The following is a 21,240-nucleotide window of genomic DNA, read 5'->3' as shown; positions in this document are numbered from 1 at the left end:
TTATGATCGTCAATATAATTACATATTTCACATGCATTCATTCTATTGTATAATATCAATAATAATAATCAAAACAAAAAGAGTTAACATAAAAACGAATTCAAACTAAAAAAAATATGTTTAAAACAATATGTGTCAGGTTGTTTTTATAAAATCGACTTGTTGAATCAAATACAGTGCGTAAACTTAATAAGGGCGATAAATGAAACCAGGCATACAATTCAATATTGTTATCATTAATTAAAAGGAGTTTTTAAGTAACTCCTAATTTTCAGGCCATAATAAATTTTTGAAAAATTTTCCAGCAGCAATGTACTTGTAAATGTGGTTGCGATGACAATCAATGACAACTGTCAACGAGCGTTTAACGCGAGTGTGTTTGCATTACGTTGCGGGCCGAATTAATTTGTATGGATAAAAAAAATATTTCTATTTTAAGTAAAAGTTATCTAATTCCATTTTTTATGTCCTATACTCACCACCGTTTAGAGGTTCGCCCGTATTAGGTTTACACCCTGTATATTGCCGATTCAAATGACAAGTAGCTTGTTGTTTGAACCAAAGAGCACGTAGGCGCTATTTTAACCAAAAAACTTGTTGAACGAACATGAAAACTGGTTGTATTTTCTCTCAGTGTAGGATATAATTGTATAACTCCGTATAAACAGATGCGTCGCGGAAAATGACATCCTGTAGAGTCTGTTTGGACGACGACTCCTCTTTCCGAACAGACTACAAAAAGAACTGCAAAAAGCGCTGGTAGGCTAGCGGTAAGAGCGTGCGACTTTCAAGGCCCGCAGGTACCCAGGAGTTTTCAGTTCACCAATGAGTTTTCAGAACTTATGTGCGAAATGTCATTTGATATTCGCTGATATTCGCTGAGTGGCATCCTATTTGGTGTACTAGTTATTAAGTATTATGTACTTGTTTTTATTATGTATCTGTATGCCAAATAAATATTTTCTATTCTATTCTATTCTATTCTGATATTTACCAGTCGCTTTTCGGTCAAGGAAAACATCGTGAAGAAACCGGACTAATCCTAATAAGGCCTAGTTACCCGTCAGGTTGGAAGGTCAGATATCAGTCGCTTTCGTAAAAACTAGTGCCTCCGCCTTGGGATTACCTGTCAAAGCGGACTCAGTTCTCCCAAGACCCAAAAGCCGGGATAGGTACCGCAAGTATGGATGTATAAAGACAACTGCACCCCAAAACTTACTAGAAACAAAAGTTACATGTAATTTTCCTAACATTTCGCCCACGAGTTACGTATTTCGCGTTAAAAACTGATGGTAGGGATCTCACTCAGTGTACCCACTTGAAACGTATTACCTATTCATGTGGTTCAGTAGACGTTTTTATCGCTCGTGGAAACAATTGAAAACGGTAAGAGCCAGCAGAGAGTAAAACTGGGTAAATGGGTAATTTAGGTCTTTTTTAGGGTTCCGTAGTCAACTAACAGAAACTCTTATAAATACGTTTTGAAAAAAAAGAGAATTCAAGTAAATTGACATTTCGAAGTCGCATTAATAAATGATAACAAAAAATAATTAAGGGTTGTTTGGAAGGGATCGATTCAAGTTGCTGTTCTACGTTAAAAATAAAGTTAGTTATAATAAGTATCATTAGACTTATTTTGACCGGGATATAGACCGCGATTACCTTTTTAATTTTTGTAATATAAAGGTAATCATGGTCTATATCCTGGTTAATATGTCTAATTGAAATAACCGTGAATCATTCAAAACTCTTTTTAGTAATAAGTATCACACGGTCTACATTTGATATTTTGCTTCGACACAATTTGGTAATTGGTCTCGTAGTAGGTAAAAGTTGAACCTCAAAATCTCCATGACGGGAATGAAATACCATTAAACAATTCGATAACTACCTTTTGAATCTAGTTGGTTCCGATTCACTGACAAGCTCCAGTTTGACGCACAAAATGTCGTGCGTGCCCAAGCATTTTTTATTGAAGTTCTCTTTGAGTACTGGAGCATTCGTATTTGGAGTCATTACGTTAGTAAGTGGAAAAATAACATACACCAAAAGCTCGGGTCTCCTGAATAGATGGTGGTGCCTTCATATTGCACCTGTATTACGAAGTATGGAGAAGGTTGCTTATGTACAGTCAACCAATTGGAACCCCAGGCCACTCTAAAACCATGTCAAAATGAGAAGCAGTAAGAGATTTCTTACAATCTGATTTATAACGTCACTATGACATAGTTCTACAGTGGTAGGCCAATTGGTTGACTGTACATAAGTGTAATACTCTGCACGCTCGTATTGGGCGTGCAACTAGGGGCGAAGCGTACAACGTGCATGTCAAACAATTGAAGCTCATACAAGTGTCCTGAGTCGACGCTGCAAAGTTTGGGTGGACGCACGCTCGCCCGCCTCGCGAAACGCTCGGCTCCGAGCGTCCACTCAGCCATTAGGGGACAGCGACATCTTTTCGAAAATTTAGACAACAAACTAACCATACTCCACACTAAACATCTTGCTTGTGTTTTCTTTTTTAGTGTAATCTGTGCCATCACAATGATAGTTAGTACAAATCGTCTTCATCAAGGATTGCCCCACCCATGACTGTTGCCACCCTTTCGCACTGATCAACTGCTACGCTTAGCGTCACCGACTTCATTTACACTCTTTGACAGAAAGTTTATTACATGTTATTTATTTATTTATTTTCTTTATTGGAGAAACAACAGAAGTAAGCACAAACAAAATTACATTAGATACGATATACACTGTTCAAGAGATGTGCACCTACCTCCTAAGACGCTCTCACTGAGAACTCTTCAAAATATAGATAAGACACTTATATTACTACAGTAAACTAAGCTTAACGCACTTAACGGCTAAGTAATGATCTATAAAAAACTACCGTTACCCAGTTTGCGTCCGGGACAGCGACATCTTTTAGGAAAATTAGACAACAAACTAACCATAGGTACTCCACACTAACCATCCTGCTTGTGTTTTGTTTTCAGTGCCTCCTGATAATCTGTGCCATCACAATGATAGTACAAATCGTATTCATCGATGATTGCCCCACCCATGACTCTTCCCACCCTTTCGCACTGATCAACTGCTACGCTTAGCATCACCGGCTTCATTTACACTCTTTGACAGAAAGTTTATTACATGTTCTATAAAAAAACTACCGTTACCCAGTTTGCGTCCGGGACAGCGACATCTTTTAGGAAAATTAGACAACAAACTAACCATAGGTACTCCACACTAACCATCCTGCTTGTGTTTTGTTTTCAGTGCCTCCTGATAATCTGTGCCATCACAATGATAGTACAAATCGTATTCATCGATGATTGCCCCACCCATGACTCTTGCCACCCTTTCGCCCTGATCAACTGCTACGCTTATAGCGTCACTGGCTTAATTTACACTCTTGGCATGATTGCTTTGAATGCGTGGTTCTTTCACGGAATTAAAAAGGTAACATTCTAATATAAAGTCTTCATGATAAGAATAAATCCATACTAATATTATAAATTTGAAAGTGTGTGTGTCTGTTTGTTTGTCCGTCTTTCACGGCAAAACGGAGCGACGAATTGACGTGATTTTTTAAGTGGAGTTAGTTGAAGGGATGGAGAGTGACATAGGCTACTTTTGTCTCTTTCTAACGCGAGCGAAGCTGCGGGCAGAAGCTAGTTTGAAATAAAAGTGAAATATTACTGAATTGGGTCAGTCTTCAAATCACGGCATTTGGATTAGGGATTGCAATCCGGTCCGGCGGATCCGGTAATCCGGCCGGATCCGGTGCTTTTTTCATGCTACCGGATCCGGTGACATTTGCCGGATCCGGTACCGGATCCGGTAATGTAATTTAATATGTTAGAATAGTGCAAAAATATATAACATTTACGTTAACATTTGAACGTAGCTCAACAGGGTATTGCAATCCGGTCTGATTTCCAATGAAGAAATAATTTAATACGTACGTTTTTTGCATTACTAGACCTTTTGGAAGTAAAATAATGTGCTCAAGTGACGTGTCAAACTTTCCGTCTTTGAATCTGTAGTGAAATCTGTGCAATTGTTTGCTTGGATGCAAAATGTGGAATAGTGGAGAGTGACAAAGGGCCATACTACAAAACTTTTCGTTAACATGTCACTGAGGTCGATCCTTCACGTTTTCTGGCCAAACACTATCCGAAATCAAGACTTATTGAGTATATGCCAGCAAACACCCATTAGTGAGGAAACCGCGACACAAAAAGTACATTGGTAGCACACAATTCCAAGAGTTCCCTCTAATGAAATAACGCAACCATTTCTTTCGGCTGGAAATCGCCTGCCGCTGGAAGGAGCCTTGGCTCCGGGCGACCTGTAAACTCATGGAAGCGGTCTATTGAGGATGAACTACGAGCGACCGGGTCGAGCTGGAGCGAGGCCACGAGGGTAGCCGAAGATAGGAAGGCATGGCGCGAGCTTGAGAAGGCCCTTTGCATCTCTGTGGTGACGTAGGACTACAAGAACAACAACGTTTTCAGCATGATATAAGAAGTATGAAGGCACATTGCTACCAGAAATATATAAAAAAAATCAAAGCTTAAATATGAACATTTTTAAAAGGTATGAAAATGAAAATGAAATGAAATGAAAATGAAATATTTATTTTTCAAGTAGGCATATTACAATGCGCATATGAACGTCAAATAAAGCTACGCCGGCTCTAACCCTACGCCTCAGCCTCGAGAAGATTTCAGTCCCCCCTCAGTTGGGAGGGGGGTATCCACTATGGGACCGGCAAGAAACTCGGCGGGCAACTTCTTTTCAAAACATTACATCTTATAACTAACATGCATTAAATAACAAGATACAATTTAACATGCAAAAGTATTCATCAAAGAATATGAACAGACTAGGTACTCTATGGAAATTAATTTCAATAAATTATATTATTGCTTAATAATACGTCGTTCTTCTTCAGAGAAAACATATCAAATTGTCACAGAAGAAAAAGATAATATGAATCTCAATATCATTAAATATGTAATTTACCTACACAGCATAAAATATAAAATATTTGATGTGCTTTCTTATCTGAACTGTGTCCTCTATACATAATACAATTATTTTAATTGCTATTCGTTTTTTGTAGTTTCTGATTCGGGCCATGCATGTTTGTCTGTCAAATAGTCCTCGACTCTGTAATAAGCCTTTAACATCAATGATTTTTTTAAATAGTTCTTAAGAGCTGGGAGGGGTAATCTCAAAGCAGTGTCAGGTAACTTATTATAAAAATGAATGCATTGCCCAACAAATGACTTCTGTACTTTACGGACACGAAACTTCTTTATGGCAAGCTTATTTTTGTTTCTAGTGTTATAATTATGGATATCAGAATTCTTAGTGAAACAGTCTAAATTCTTAACAACATAAATTATACTATCATAAATGTATTGGGAAGCTACAGTTAAGATATTAATTTCTTTGAAGAGTTCTCTTACTGATTCACGTGTTCCTAAGTTGTAAATAGAACGAATGGCTCTCTTTTGTAATACAAAGATAGTCTGTATGTCAGCTGCTTTGCCCCAAACCAGTTTAGGGTATGGATGCTGCGTAGCGATAGGTATATTCCCTAAGAAGATATCTTGTAGAGTTGTAAATCGTTTATTCACAATAGCGCGGCTAGGAGCAACACGGTTTGGCTCAACTAGCGTAACAGTACTATACAGAGATATTGACTGAGCAAACGCGTGTGTCGGAACAACGAATGACGACGAGTCAGTGAGTGAGCGAGTGCAGACTGGGACTGTATCCTCTATCGTTTTTGTTAAACTTTACATCCCCACTTCTCCAAATAACGGGAAGAAGTTACGGTACCAAAAGTTTCCCACGCAACTACAAATTACACAATATTACACTATAATAACAAACAATACTCCTTTGACTCTGCCGGCATTATCGGACAGAGCGGTGCAACACAGAGATGAACCCTAATAAACTAAAACAATACTTTACAGGAACCTAACGGGTAAACATTAGACGACCGTAGCGGTCGTGGATTACGCAATAAAATAAATGTAACTTTATGGCTATACAATAAATGACCGTGTACGGGTCCAACTTGCTAACCTAACTGTTGCTTATTTACCTGAATGTTTAATTTATTTATTACTAAATTATTCTATATTTATAATCTAAAAATATTGTAGTGGACGGACACGTCGGCTACACCAGAATACCGTATGACATTACACTGTGAAAATAACTATGATACACTAGGCGAGCTGTCTCAACATTAGTCAGTTGCCTGATTCTCCTAACGGCGTATGCGGCTGAACTTAATTTGCTTGCTAGTTTCCTTATATGAGGACTCCATTGTAGATTTTTGTCCAATGTTAAGCCAAGGAACAGTGTTGTATCTACCATCTCTAAGCATTCATCATTCAAAAGTATTTTTGTATCGATTGGTTTAACATCGAACAGAGAGAATCGAATACATTTGGTTTTCTTAGAATTAAGAAGTAAATTGTTGACAGTAAACCACTGCAGTACATCAGCTAACGTGCTATTAATTACATTGTAATCCGTAGATTTTCGGTCAACATTAAAAAGCAGTGATGTATCATCAGCAAAAAGTACTATTTCACAAAAGTTTTTTACTGTACATGGCAAATCATTTATATAAACCAAAAACAGGAATGGACCTAAAATTGAGCCTTGTGGCACTCCTAATTGGACAACAGTCCCGCTAGAGCGAGTTTTGTTAACAACTACTGTTTGTGTTCTATTGCTAAGGTAAGAAGACATAAAGTTTAGGGCATTTATAGACAAACCATAGTGTTCTAATTTCAAAATGAGCGTTCCATGATCCACACAATCCAGTAAGATTGTGGTTTCAGCAATATCAAATAATACTAAGGTCAATTACTCTGGATGACTTTAATTTAGCTACTGTAGTTTTTTCAGTTCTTCTGTGCGTGTGAGAAAAGTTAACTGTAAAATAACACAAAACATAATTATCTTTTTAGGGTTCCGTAGTCAACTACGAACCCTTATAGTTTCGCCATGTCTGTCTGTCCGTCCGTCCGTCCGTCCGTCCGTCCGTCCGTCCGTCCGCGGATAATCTCAGTAACCGTTAGCACTAGAACGCTGAAATTTGGTACCAATATGTATATCAATCACGCCAACAAAGTGCAAAAATAAAAAATGGAAAAAAATGTTTTATTAGGGTACCCCCCCTACCATGTAAAGTGGGGGCTGACATTTTTTTTTTATTCCAACCCCAACGTGTGATATATTGTTGGATAGGTATTTAAAAATGAATAAGGGCTTACTAAGATCGTTTTTTGATAATATTAATATTTTCGGAAATAATGGCTCTTAAAGGAAAAAAAAGTGCGTCCCCCCCCTCTAACTTTTGAACCATATGTTTAAAAAATATGAAAAAAATCACAAAAGTATAACTTTATAAGGACTTTCTAGGAAAATTGTTTTGAACTTGATAGGTTCAGTAGTTTTTAAGAAAAATACGGAAAACTACGGAACCCTACACTGAGCGTGGCCCGACACGCTCTTGGCCGGTTTTTTTAAATAGTTATCTCATAATGCATGAAGGTAATGTTATAATGTCCGTTCTTAATTGTATCTTAAAAGCTCTATAGGTATTACTGTAAAGCAATATAGTAAAAATAATTTTGTTATCCTATGAAAGTTTGAAAATAACGAAAGAATTTTATTTGCGACTGATTATTTTAGAAAATTTACTTGTTACCTGGTAAAAATGTTGATTTCTAAGCATTCAACTTTTGGTTTATTAATCGTGAAGCAAAATACCATCATATTTCTCATATTATGCTGAAAACATACAAAAAAAGTTACTATTTGGGCACTTTTAATCCTCAAGGCCAATCCGGCCGGATCCGGCCGGATCCGCCGGATTGGGACCAAAATCCGGCCGGATCCGGCCGGATTGGATATCAGACCGGATTGCAATCCCTAATTTGGATCGATACTCCAGCGCTCTGTCAACTTCAACCAAGCCATTGAAATTTTACACCAGGTAATTATTACCATGACTTGGACCTTCGGTAGCCGTAGAAGTCCGGTAGAAGTACAACGCTCTTACCAGTAGATGTCACTAGGGTCCCTCAGACTGTGGTATGTTTCAATGATTTGTGATGAGGTCTTGGTGGCTCAGTTGGCCGAGCACTGGAACAGTGATCCTACAAGGGTTGTGAGTTCGTCTCAGCCAAGATCTTTTATTTTTATTTTTAGGGTTCCGTAGTCAACTAGGAACCCTTATAGTTTCGCCATGTCTGTCTGTCCGTCCGTCCGTTCGTCCGTCCGTCCGTCCGCGGATAATCTCAGTGACCGTTAGCACTAGAAAGCTGAAATTTGGTATCAATATGTATATCAATCACGCCGACAAAGTGGTAAAATAAAAAGTGGAAAAAAAATGTTTTTTTTGGGTACCCCCCCTACATGTAAAGTGGGGTTCAGATTTTTTTTCATTCCAACTACCACGTGTGATATATTGTTGGATAGGTATTTAAAAATGAATAAGGGTTTACTAAGATCGATTTTTGATAATATTTATATTTTCGGAAATAATCGCTCCTAAAGGAAAAAAAAGTGCGTCCCCCCCCTCTAACTTTTGAACCATATGTTTAAAAAATATGAAAAAAATCACAAAAGCAGAACTTTATAAAGACTTTCTAGGAAAATTGTTTTGAACTTGATAGGTTCAGTAGTTTTGAGAAAAATACGGAAAACTACGGAACCCTACACTGAGCGTGGCCCGACACGCTCTTGGCCGGTTTTTTTACATGGGCTTACTCTGCCACAGACTAGGCAAGGTGAAGACGTGGCCTACGATGGAGCTCGCTCAGAAGGTGCCTGTTCACCTTTGATTTGAAGGTTGCTGGGTTGTACGAGATGGGAATGTATAGACGCCGGCAAGGAAGTCCACTCTTTGGCAGTGCATGTCTGGGTGGCTAGCCGAATGGCACAATCGCTCACGAAACGCTCACGAAACGAAGCGCTAGTAGATATCTATCTCTATCGCGCTTGCGTATTGGCGCGACAGAGCCAGCGGCGTATCGCTTTCGTTTGGCGTCGGAGAAATGCCATTCGGCTACGGGGCCAGAAAAGAAAAAGCAAAGCGCTTCAAGCGAATTCGTGGAATAATCTCCCAAGAGAATGGAAACCAGCCGAGCGTCTAAATATTCCCAATTTTTAACCCCCGACGCAAAAACGAAGGGGTGTTATAAGTTTGACGTGTCTGTCTGTGTGTATGTCTGTCTGTCTGTCTGTTTGTCTGTCTGTCTGTCTGTGTGTGTGTCTGTATGTGGCATCGTAGCTCTCGAACGGATGAACCGATTTTGATTTAGTTTTTTTTTTTTGTCTGAAAGCTGAGTTAGTCGGGAGTGTTCTTAGCCATGTTTCATGAAATCGGTTCACTAGGTCGCGGTCGGGGATTTTTCAAAATTTTTATATTTCTTTATTTTTCTTTCTAGAAAAAACCATCAGTGGTCCTGAGCTGGCTCATAGTTTATTCGATGTGGTTGGTCCTGGCCTTCGTTATAATGATCATATTAATATGGCTGCACGGGGCTGAAGTCAATAATTCTGTTCAGGCCATCTGTGCCTTAGTGTTTGGACTTCTTGCTATTGGTGAGTACCTTCACTTTACAGAAAACCGCAGCCAAATAGCACTAGACCCTACTCATAGTGTTGTGTTCCTGCCGGTGAGTAAGGCTGCCAGAGCTCAACGTATGCTGGTGACGGAAGGACCTATGGAACTTATTTGTTCGGTCTGTTGTCCTCTGAGTCGTTGGCAACCTGAACCCTCCTTGGAACTTGTACATCCTCCTTTTTGCTGTGCACTTAAGGGAGTGTACACGTTTCTAATTGGTTGGCAACGCGCATGTAATACTCCTTGAGTTGCAGGCGTCCATAGGTTACGGTGACCGCTTTCCACCAGGCAGACCGTCAGCAATTCCCGAAAAGTTTGTTCATTTGGATCACGTCTCCGATTTTGATAAAAATTGGTAGGCTGATAGAGTCGATGATGCTGAGCAAGATCCACTAGGTTTCCCAAAATGTCCTAGGTTGTTTGTATGAAACTTTCCTTTTTTGTTACCGAAAATGTATAGAAATCTGGTAACAAAAAAGGAAAGTTTCATACAAACAACCTAGGACATTTTGGGAAACCTAGTGGATCTTGCTCAGCATCATGGACTCTATCAGCCTACCAATTTTTATCAAAATCGGAGACGTGATCGAAATGTACAAACTTTTCGGGAATTGCTCCCGTATGCTTGTTTGCCACCGACGTAGTATAAAAAAAAACAAATTGTCATCTGTCGCTTTGTAATGACAACAATGATTTGAAATGACATAAAGGATTTACAATCTTCATACTAAGCATGGTACCTCCGTTTGTTAGCGCCATCTATTAAATACTATCATAACTACACTAATGAGACCTACAAGTTTCTGTTTTTTTTTTTTTTTTCAAAATGTTTATTGAAGTGATATCATGATATCAAAATGAAGAGTTAAGTATGTCGTTTGTTCTTCCTAAAATAAATTTAAAAAACGCGAAAATGTTGATGAAATAGTTATTTGTTATACAAGGGGGCAAAGTTGTATTTTAACGCCGAGTGTGGAATTGAAAAACGAGCAAGTGAAAGGAGTCTATAGTTGAACCACGAGCGAAGCGAGTGGTTCGAGAATAGAATCCTGAACTTGCGAGTTTTTTAACACACGAGAAGTAAAATACATTTGCACCCGAGTGTAACACAAAACTTTTCCCCTCACTATAGCGAGGAAACTACAACGCAAAAAATGCGTTTATCACTGCTTCCAGTAGTTCCACAGGTGGTAAATCATCTTTATTACTAGATTCACCTACTTTTATCAATTTTAAAGTAGTTAATTTGACTTTATTCAAGGTCAAATTACTTTACCCACTAGTGGATAAAATGCGTTTTTACGCGCTGGTATTAAAGGACAAAACACGTGTTTCCGAGCTAGTGAGGGGAAAATGTGATTATTGCCACTTCCAGGCTGTGAAAGAGCGCCATGTAGAATTGTAGGCCATTTCAGAGGTACCTACGTTTTTTTTGTGAGATTGTCAGTCCCGGTATGTATCGTCCTTGGTAATGAGTAACTTTTTTCGTTAGCATCCTCATAAATTGCTTAAATAAATATTAAGTCATTATTTTATTACTTATTTTAAAATCAAATAAACTTTTTTACTTAAGAGAAGTATACTTAAAATTATATTTTACACCCAAAAGATTAAAGAACCCACTATAATGAATCTTAGAACAAATTAAATTATTCTCATTTGAAAATATTTTACACTTATCTTACTTATCTTATTTTTATTTTATACTTGGAAATTTCGACCCTTGCTTTCGTGATCCGATGGCCGAGTGGTTTTACAGGCATCCGTCCGGTTAACGGAGTACGCTGGTTCGATTCCAGCTCGGAACACTTGGAGGCCTTGGTCACTTTTTTAGGGTTCCGTAGCCAAAATGGCAAAAACGGAACCCTTATAGTTTCGTCATGTCCGTCTGTCCGTCTGTCCGTCTGTCCGTCTGTCCGTCTGTCACAGCCGATTTACTCGGAAACTATAAGTACTACAGTGATGAAATTTGATGGGAATATGTGTTGTATGAACCGCTACAAAATTATGACACTAAATAGTAAAAAAAAGAATTGGGGGTGGGCCCCCCATACATGTAACTGAGGGATGAAAATTTTTTTTCGATGTACATACCCGTGTGGGGTATCAATGGAAAGGTCTTTTAAAATGATATAAAGTTTTCTAAAAACATTTTTCTTAAAGTGAACGGTTTTTGAGATATCAGCTCTCAAAGTCGTAAAAAGTATGTCCCCCCCCTCTATTTTTATAACTACGGGGTATAAAATTCTAAAAAAAATAGAGGTGATGCATGCTAATTAACTCTTTCAACGATTTTTGGTTTGATCAAAGTATCTCTTATAGTTTTTGAGATAGGTTGATTTAACTGTAATTTTGGTTAAGTTATTGGTTTATTATATTTGCTGCTACGGAACCCTTTGTGCGCGAGCCCGACTCGCACTTGGCCGGTTTCTTTGTATATGACATTTATTTAATGTCCACTATAATGAAGTCAGAAACATACATAATACATCTACTAGCAATAATTCATGAATATAGAACTATTCATACAACTCAAGATAATCCAAAACATTATCTCTAAGTTCATGCACATTTCCATATAATAATTATGTAATTCACAAACAATCATAATATACTCGTACTCATAATACCAAGGACCATATAATACGGGATAGACAAAGCCCATACAAAAAAGTGTACCACTGAAATGTAAAACTGTAGCCTTAAAACTAGATGGCGCTGTTTTGCAGCCTGGGAGTGACTAAAATCATATTTTCCCCAAATATTTTTGCGTGTTTTTTATTTTTTTACAAATGACATGCTTCTTTATTTTAATATCATGATATATTATCACGTCAATACAAATAAATGTAGTCATGTCATGATAGTATTTAATAAGTAGCGCTAAAAAATGAGGTATGATTCTTAGTATGGAGGTTGTAAATCCTATATAAATCATCCTTGCTCGTACCTACATAATACAATATGTACCTAGACCTAAAACTAGGAAACAATATTTGTTTTCAGTTTATCATAACTGGACAGAGAAAACAATTTTATTATTGTTTAAAGGTAGGTAAATGAAGTAAAACAATAAAATTGATGTTCATGTCAAATGTTCGAGAAGAGCGGCAATTGACAACGTTTCAAAATTTTCAATGTCCTTAAATCGAAAACCATTTCGAGACATACGCCTGTAGATCACAAAAATAATTTTTTTACATTTTTTTTCCCTTTTTTTAGTAAAAAATTCTGAAAAATAGTTTAAAAGAGAAGTGACGTCACATAGTCAATTCAGACTATTCAGAGCTGCCACTATAATCAAAAAAATCTTCCGGTTGGGATGTCACTTGAGTTTGACTGTGACATTTATCACCGCTCGTAAGAGGCCTTATTCCTAAAGACGAGCGTTTTTTGCAAAATAGAACCTTTTTCATTCAAAATTATAAAGAAACTTTAAATGATTATTAAAAAAATGATAATGTTCCTAAAAGTACATATCTTAAGCTAGAAAGTCAATTGGTACTACTTTAAAATATGTCTTTTTATACTTCCGATTTTTAAGATTTACTTGAAATGGTGGATAAATAACCTTCCGTATCCTCCCCATTTTTTCGATAAAAAGAGGTTTACATTATGTATTTTTCCTGCGATTCCTGCATTTTTTGTAACTCTTAAATAATATTATCCTAAACTAGAACTTCTTATTGACCTATAAGAAAAAAATCATACATATAAGACATACCTTTCTGTCGATAGATATGTTTTTAAAACACCTAAAATTCGAATAAAAGACACTGTGCTAACGCGAGCCCGCTCAGTCTGCGCCGAGCGCTCGAAGACAACGGTCCTGCGTTTGATCGTCCGGCGCACCTGGCTTTCGTAAGCAGCGCGATAGTTCCGAGAAGTGCCGTAAACTGCGACTAAACAAATCTTGATCCTTTTTACACCTTATGCAATTTTAGCATTCGACATGCTTTTCATATGATTTTGGATTTTAAGTTATACGTGAAGTTTGTTGAGAGTTTGAATTATTATTATATTTTGGGACCAGGATGAGGTTCTGGTTCTCATGATGATGGAGTCAGGCAGAAGATGTTCAACAGAACTGCTATTCTACTTATCATAACTCCACCATGTTTGGGCTCATTAGATTTGGGCTGATGAGCACCATCGATCTAGATGAGGTCCAAGGTCTCATGATGGAGTCAGGAGGTGGTCAACAGAACTGCTATTCTCCTCATCATAACCCCATCATGTTTGGGCTCATTAGATTTGGGCTGACGAGCACCATCGAACTAGATGAGGTCCAAGGTCTCATGACGGGGTCAGGAGGTGGCCAACAGAACTGCTATTCTCCTCATCATAACCCCATCATGTTCGGGCTCATTAGATTTGGGCTGACGAGCACCATCGAACTAGATGAGGTCCAAGGTCTCATGATGGAGTCAGGAGGTGGTCAACAGAACTGCTATTCTCCTCATCATAACCCCATCATGTTTGGGCTCATTAGATTTGGGCTGACGAGCACCATCGAACTAGATGAGGTCCAGGGTCTCATGATGGAGTCAGGAGGTGGCCAACAGAACTGCTATTCTCCTCATCATAACCCCATCATGTTCGGGCTCATTAGATTTGGGCTGACGAGCACCATCGAACTAGACGAGGTCCAAGTTCTCATGATGGAGTCAGGAGGTGGTCAACAGAACTGCTATTCTCCTCATCATAACCCCATCATGTTTGGGCTCATTATAAATATGTGGAAGGTCGTTAATAATAATAAATGTTTTATTAGGGTACCCCTACATGTAAAGAGGGGGCAGATATTTTTTTTTATCTACTACTTTTTTTTTATCTGTATTCATATACATTCAATAATTTTTTTTTAATCGGTCCAGTAACAACGGAGATATCGAGGAACAAACATAAAATGAAAAAAATAAATAAACATACAGACGAATTGAGAACCTCGCCTCAAATCTCTCAGATTTGAGGCGACGGTTAAAAAGTGACACATCATGAGCAGTTCCAATGCACCAAATGTCACTGTTCTGGACGTGCATGCTGTTCTTATAAAAATATGAAAGTCACTATAACTGTGATAATTTCCGAAAATATTAATATTATCAAAAAACGATCTTAGTAAACCCTTATTCATTTTTAAATACCTATCCAAAAATATATCACACGTTGGGGTTGGAATGAAAAAAAAAATCAGCTCCACTTTACATGTAGGGGGGGGGGGGTACCCTAATAAAACATTTTTTTCTATTTTTTATTTTTGCACTTTGTTGACGTGATTGATATACATATTGTTACTAAATTTCAGCTTTCTAGTGCTTACGGTTACTGAGATTATCCGCGGACGGACGGACGGACGGACGGACGGACGGACGGACGGACGGATGGACAGACAGACATGGCGAAACTATAAGAGTTCCTAGTTGACTACGGAACCCTAAAAAACAGAAATCACTATTAAACTATTCTCTAATTTCAAGTTCCTAACTAAAATTTTCCTAATAAAAAAAAAACAAATTGATCCCGCTACAAACTTTCACCCCCTTTTTCCCTCTACTAGGGGTGTAAATTTTCATAATCGATTCTTATCTCTTCGAAATTTTGTTAATGCAATCTATATAAATTTCGACTTTCTAGCTTTCGTAGTTTCGGCTCAGCGGTGTTGGTTGTTGAATCAATCAATTAGGAAACCTGAATTTATATATGTACATGTAGACTAATACTATACTTTTACTACATTCATATACCTTATTTACTACTACCATACCATGAATATGAAATTAAATAAAGAGCCCATATAAAATTGAAAATTATGTTATTAGCAATTTAATTCAAAACTATCAAGATTATTCGTGTCTGCGTTGAAACGCGCGTTGAGTTGCCGGTGCTCGCGTACCGAGGCGCCAACGCCATCTATCGATGGCCGTTTCGTGAAATTGATGAGCGCTCTAAGGAGTAAGAAGGGTCTTAATAAAATTAACGTACTTATATTTAACTAAAATTTCTAAATTGAAAGGGGATTAATTTTCGCTCCTGTTGCCTCTTAATGTAAGATATGTTGGTTTGTTTCCAATTTTAAGCCCTGTTTACTTATTGTTTCTCGGAACACGATATAATCAAATGGGAGTCGCAAAATGTGATTTATTTTCTTTAAAACGGGGAAGTTCGCGACATTTAATTAAAATACGTTTCGAGTATACGACTGACGACTTCTTTAAACTCAGTCGGAGGAGGTTCTATATTCGGTTTTATTTTTTAACCGTCTTCTTTACCCAGACGGAGGAGGTTCTGTATTCGATTTTTTTTTTATATTTTCCGATTACTCCAAGACCCGTGGTCCGATTTAATTTTTTTTTTGTTCGAAAGGAGCTACCTTCAAAGTAGTCCCATGTTAATATGGTGCTGTTCTGATGAAGGGATCCATGAAAAGGGGAAACTCTAAATTTTTAGTGGCAAATTATTTTTATTAAAATTTAGTGTACTCCGGCACCACCCCGTGATCAGATTTGAGTAGTAGACGATGGAACCCATAAGCAATTGAGGAAACTCCTCAATTTTGAATGGTTCACGTGGATTCACGTGAATGGGGTTGGGGATTTCAGTGTGTGTTTAAAGTAGTAACTGAAGCATTTTCTTTAAAAAAAAAAACCAATATCGCAACTGTTCTATCGTGCAATATAATATGAACATTGAGTGTGCAAGTAAATATGATGTAAAATAAAAATAACGCGCTATTTAACAAATAACATTATGTAGGCTAATTAAATACTTAAATGTCAATCTACTGGGGACGCTGTTGCTATGTTTTGTATGGGAACCCTGCATTTTATGATTAAGCACTGAGACTTGGCACAGTTGTTCATTGGGTGGCCCTGAGTAGATAAAGATCGGGAGGCATCGAGAGCCCCCCTTAATTTAGGAGGGAGGAGGGGGGAAGGCTGGTGCCTCCGCGCTTCCTTTGAAACCATATTTCTCTAAAACTATACAAAATAGGGCGTGCGATATATCATTTTCGGATAAATGAAGGACGAGAAATTCATTTTTGAAACAAAAAAAATGTATTTTAGAACAAAAATACAAAATAAAATGAGAAAATCTGAAAACGAGATTTTTTTTATACATATTATTGCACATTTTATGAAAACTGTAATGTGTTTTTCTAAATAAAAAATATTTTTTAATACATTTATCTAGTTTTATAAAATGTATAATTTGTTATAGAAATATATTATAGAACTAGTGATAAAAAATAATTTACATCGCCCAATAGGGTGATTATTTGAATGTTCATTTCAATAAGTTTTGTCAATGATTTCAGGTATAATCACTATTTTTAACACACGAAAGCCGTAATCATTGTAGTTTATGGCTATTTTAGTGATTAATGTACTTAAAATAAAAAAAATACAGAAATTTAAAAAAAAATGTGATAACTTTTTTATATCATTATCCTATTTTGTTCTTTCTCTACAATATATGTCTAAAAGTAATAAATATCAATAAAAAGCCACATTTATATAGTTTATAAAAATATATAGTTTGTCATATAAATATATTACGAAACGCGAGATAAAAAATAATGAAAGTGACGTGGCAGGGCGATCTTGATGTACGGTACGGGTCAGCTTGTATGGTTCGATGAGGTGAGGTAAAGATACTCAAAGCTCTCAAAAAGTGTAAGTAGTTATTTATACTTAAAATGAAACAACATACTCCTATATAGTCTGAATTTAACTATTTATATTACATGAAATGATCGATTGATATGATAGGTCAGATATATATATACATCTGATCCTAATACATCTTGTGAAATAGTAGTTATCTATATGATTTGCATAATTTATGGATAATTCATACTTGACATATTTATTATTCCAGATCTGCGTCCTGTACTTTGGTTAACGAGTGCCGAAAATAGTTATTAACCAAAAAAGACCGCCAAATTAACAGCAATTCGCCGACAAAAGCTGCCTTGCACCATTTTTGTAAGGGTTATAGGTATATCAAGGTGTCCATGTATGGGGTCAACTAAACCCAATTCAAAATTTGCCATTATTTGCTACTTGTGGCTGGACGAAAGTCTGTAACAATTGGGATTTGGGAGCCTCCTTGCCTGCAACGTTGCCTGTTGCTGCAGAAACATGCCTCGAAATTGTCGGATGCAGGTGTAAAAAAACCGGCCAAGAGCGTGTCGGACCACGCTCAGTGTAGGGTTCCGTAGTTTTCCGTATTTTTCTCAAAAACTACTGAACCTATCAAGTTCAAAACAATTTTCCAAGAAAGTACTTATAAAGTTCTACTTTTGTAATTTTTTTCATATTTTTTAAACACATGGTTCAAAAGTTAGAGGGGGGGGGACGCACTTTTTTTTCATTTAGGAGCGATTATTTCCGAAAATATTAATATTATCAAAAAACGATCTTAGTAAACCCTTATTCATTTTTAAATACCTATCCAACAATATATCACACGTTGGGGTTGGAACGAAAAAAAATATCAGCCCCCACTTTACATGTAGGGGGGGTACCCTAATAAAACATATTTTTTCATTTTTTATTTTTGCACTTTGTTGGCGTGATTGATATACATATTGGTACCAAATTTCAGCTTTCTAGTGCTAACGGTTACTGAGATTATCCGCGGACGGACGGACGGACGGACGGACGGACAGACAGACATGGCGAAACTATAAGGGTTCCTAGTTGACTACGGAACCCTAAAAACAGTGCCGCGTAAGGTGCAACCGTAAAAAAAGACTTTTTAAATTAAATGTTCGGAGCTGATGTGCTTATGCAGTGGATGTTGTGATATATACATAATTAAATTCAGACTATTCATGTTGTTATATTTGAATAACTCAAAATAGCTACACTTTTTGAGAGCCTTGAGTACTAGCCCCGATACACATGTTTTCGTCTAGCTAGTCAGACCATTTTTTGATGTTCTCCTTTGTACAAAAGCAACGTCTTAGTTCAAAAATCATTAATGTTTAATGCTAATACGAATCTAGTATATTTTTTATGGCACTATTGCGCAATAACTAACTATCATTGATACTGAAAGGAAGAATATGACTTTTTATTTTATCTTTTATGGATGGGTAAAACCGATTTAAGGGGGCCCAAAGGAAGTAACTTAAGTTCTACTAGTAAACTAAAAAATCTTCAAGCCTATGCATGCAGAACTGCTTTAGGAGAGCAGAACGCGATTAAGACATTTTTTTTTACAATATAAGTCACATGCAATTTTATTTTACAATCAAAATAAACTATATTATAGGACTTTTACAATTTTCTGTACTGGGTCGTGATATACCTATATTATGTGTAAACGTTATTAGAATAAGTATATTTCTGTATTACTAGACAAACTCCACTGCATAGCGGGTAGTACCTTTATCTCACCTCATCGAATAATGCAAGCTGACCCGTACATTAAAATTTTCATTTTCATTATGTTTTATCTCGCGTTTCGTAACATATTTATATAACAAACTATATATTTTTATAAACTGCATAAATGTGGCTTTTTATTGATATTTATTGCTTTTAGATATATATTGTGTAGAAAGAACAAAATAGGATAATGTTTAAAAAAATATCACCTTTTTAATATATTTTTAATTTTTGTATTTTTTTTATTTTAAGTACATTAATCACTAAAATAGCCATAAACTACAATGATTACGGCTTTCGTGTGTTAAAAATAGTGATTATACCTGAAATCATTGCAAAACTTATTGAAATGAGCATTCAAATCACCCTATCGGGCGATGTAAATTATTTTTTATCACTCGTTCTATAATATATTTCTATAACAAATTATACATTTTCTAAAACTAGATAAATGTAGCTATTAAATAATATTTTTTATTTTAAAATAACTATTAAGTTTTTTATAAAAAGTGCAATAATATGTATTAAAAAAAAAAATCGTTTTCGATTTTCCCATTTTTTTTTGTATTTTTGTTCTGAAGTACATTTTTTTTGTTCCAAAAATGAATTCCTCGTCCTTCATTTATCCGAAAAAGATATATCGCTTGCCCTATTTTGTATAGTTTTAGAGAAATATGGTTTCAAAGGAAGCGCGGTGGCGCCAGCCTTCCCCCCCTCTTCCCTCCTAAATTAAGGGGGGCTCTCGATGCCTCCCGATCTTTATCTACTCAGGGCCACCCAAGGAACAACCTGTGCTAAGTCTCAGTGCTTAATCATAAAATGCAGGGTGTTGTGCAATAGCGTCCCTCTAGACGTAACAAACAAAAAACTTACATAATGTAAGGAAATGTAGTAAACCTCAGTATCATTGCATTCATAATAATTAAACTAATAGATAAGAATACGAAATATTTACTAGCGAATAAAATATAAGCCACAAGGTTCAGCGAAGTACTTTTGAGATGAATGTATACAGTGTGTACACCATATGAGGGCGATACATTAAACTAAATAAATAATATATTGGCGTTATCATTAAATTGATTAAAGTAAAAGGTGTTGTTGAGTTACTCTTAATTTTGCATATTTTTTTTTCTGAGCCCGAACTCGTCAAAACGTCTGGGTAGGCTTTATCCACTCACAGTTTTCACACACCAATTTTTTTTTATGGGATAATAGGAGGCAAACGAGCAGACAGGTCGCCTGACGGTAAGCAATCACCACCGCCCATGGACACCCGAAACACTAGAGGTGTTGCAGGTGAGTTTTGTAAGTAAATCAATGAAAACATTAAAAAAAATTATATAACAAAGACTTTTTTGTCGGGAATTACATATAATATGTTGGTTTTAAGTATATAAAAGTGAAATGGATATACATACATTGGGTCACTGGAAACAAAAACAATTAATCGATGACCTATCGGCGATGAAAAATAGTCGCTGCCGTGTAAAAAAATACATTGAATGATTGTTTGTTCCAGCTATACTCGTGTACGGCGTATTGGTGATCTTTGGATTTTGGAAGGAGTTGAAAGAGACGAAACATGGGCAAACAGCGAATACATAAAACTACGACATGGATAAATATGACACTTTTTTGTTTTTCGTTGTTTGTTTCTAACCCTGGCCGTTCTAAAGTGTAAGGCCTGGGTGGCTAGCCGAATGGCACAAACGCTCACGAAACGCTCACGAAACGAAGCGCTAGTAGATATCTATCTCTATCGCGCTTGCGTATTGGCGCGACAGAGCCAGCGGCGTATCGCTTTCGTTTGGCGTCGGAGAAATGCCATTCGGCTACGGGGCCTGGGTGCGTAGCCGAATGGCACAAACGCTCACGAAACGAAACGCTAGTAGATATCTATCCCTATCGCTCTTGCGTATTGGCGCGACAGAGCCAGACTACGTTTCGTTTTCGTTTGGCGTCGGAGAAATGCCATTCGGCTACGGGGCCTGATGTGCAGCAAGGCGGGGCGTGCGGCGTGCATGTCAAACAATTGAAGTTCATACAAGTGTCCTGAGTCGACGCTGCACAGGTTGTATGCGCGCTCGCCCGCCCCGCCGCACGCTCCGCCTAACGGCCTAGCCACGAAAATGGTCTAAGCGCGACAGCGGTGAGCGGCAGCCATAC

General features: G+C 37.1%; 1 protein-coding gene across 1 annotated transcript; it reads left to right on the top strand.

Moving 5' to 3' along the window:
• Positions 1-2,000: 2,000 nt before the first annotated feature.
• On the top strand, positions 2,001-20,726 carry LOC125235654. Its single transcript, XM_048142262.1, has 4 exons — positions 2,001-2,019; positions 3,280-3,462; positions 9,495-9,651; positions 20,594-20,726. Exons 2-4 carry the CDS (start codon positions 3,307-3,309, stop codon positions 20,677-20,679), a joined length of 399 nt encoding a protein of 132 aa, XP_047998219.1. The 5' UTR covers positions 2,001-2,019; positions 3,280-3,306; the 3' UTR covers positions 20,680-20,726.
• Positions 20,727-21,240: the final 514 nt, after the last annotated feature.

The sequence above is a fragment of the Leguminivora glycinivorella genome, chromosome 17 (assembly GCF_023078275.1).
Source record: "Leguminivora glycinivorella isolate SPB_JAAS2020 chromosome 17, LegGlyc_1.1, whole genome shotgun sequence".
NCBI classification, from domain to species: Eukaryota; Metazoa; Arthropoda; class Insecta; order Lepidoptera; family Tortricidae; genus Leguminivora; species Leguminivora glycinivorella.
Note: the sequence above shows the minus strand (reverse complement) of the source record. Positions and strands in the feature narration are given on the sequence as shown.

Bases quoted from the DNA above. Each gene is read 5' to 3' on its own strand.
- LOC125235654 (XM_048142262.1), top strand. From the start codon at position 3,307: ATGATAGTACAAATCGTATTCATCGATGATTGCCCCACCCATGACTCT. The intron at 3,463-9,494 runs GTAACATTCTAA...TTTTCTTTCTAG, and splicing joins TCTTTCACGGAATTAAAAAG to AAAAAACCATCAGTGGTCCT. The intron at 9,652-20,593 runs GTGAGTACCTTC...TGTTTGTTCCAG, and splicing joins GTTTGGACTTCTTGCTATTG to CTATACTCGTGTACGGCGTA.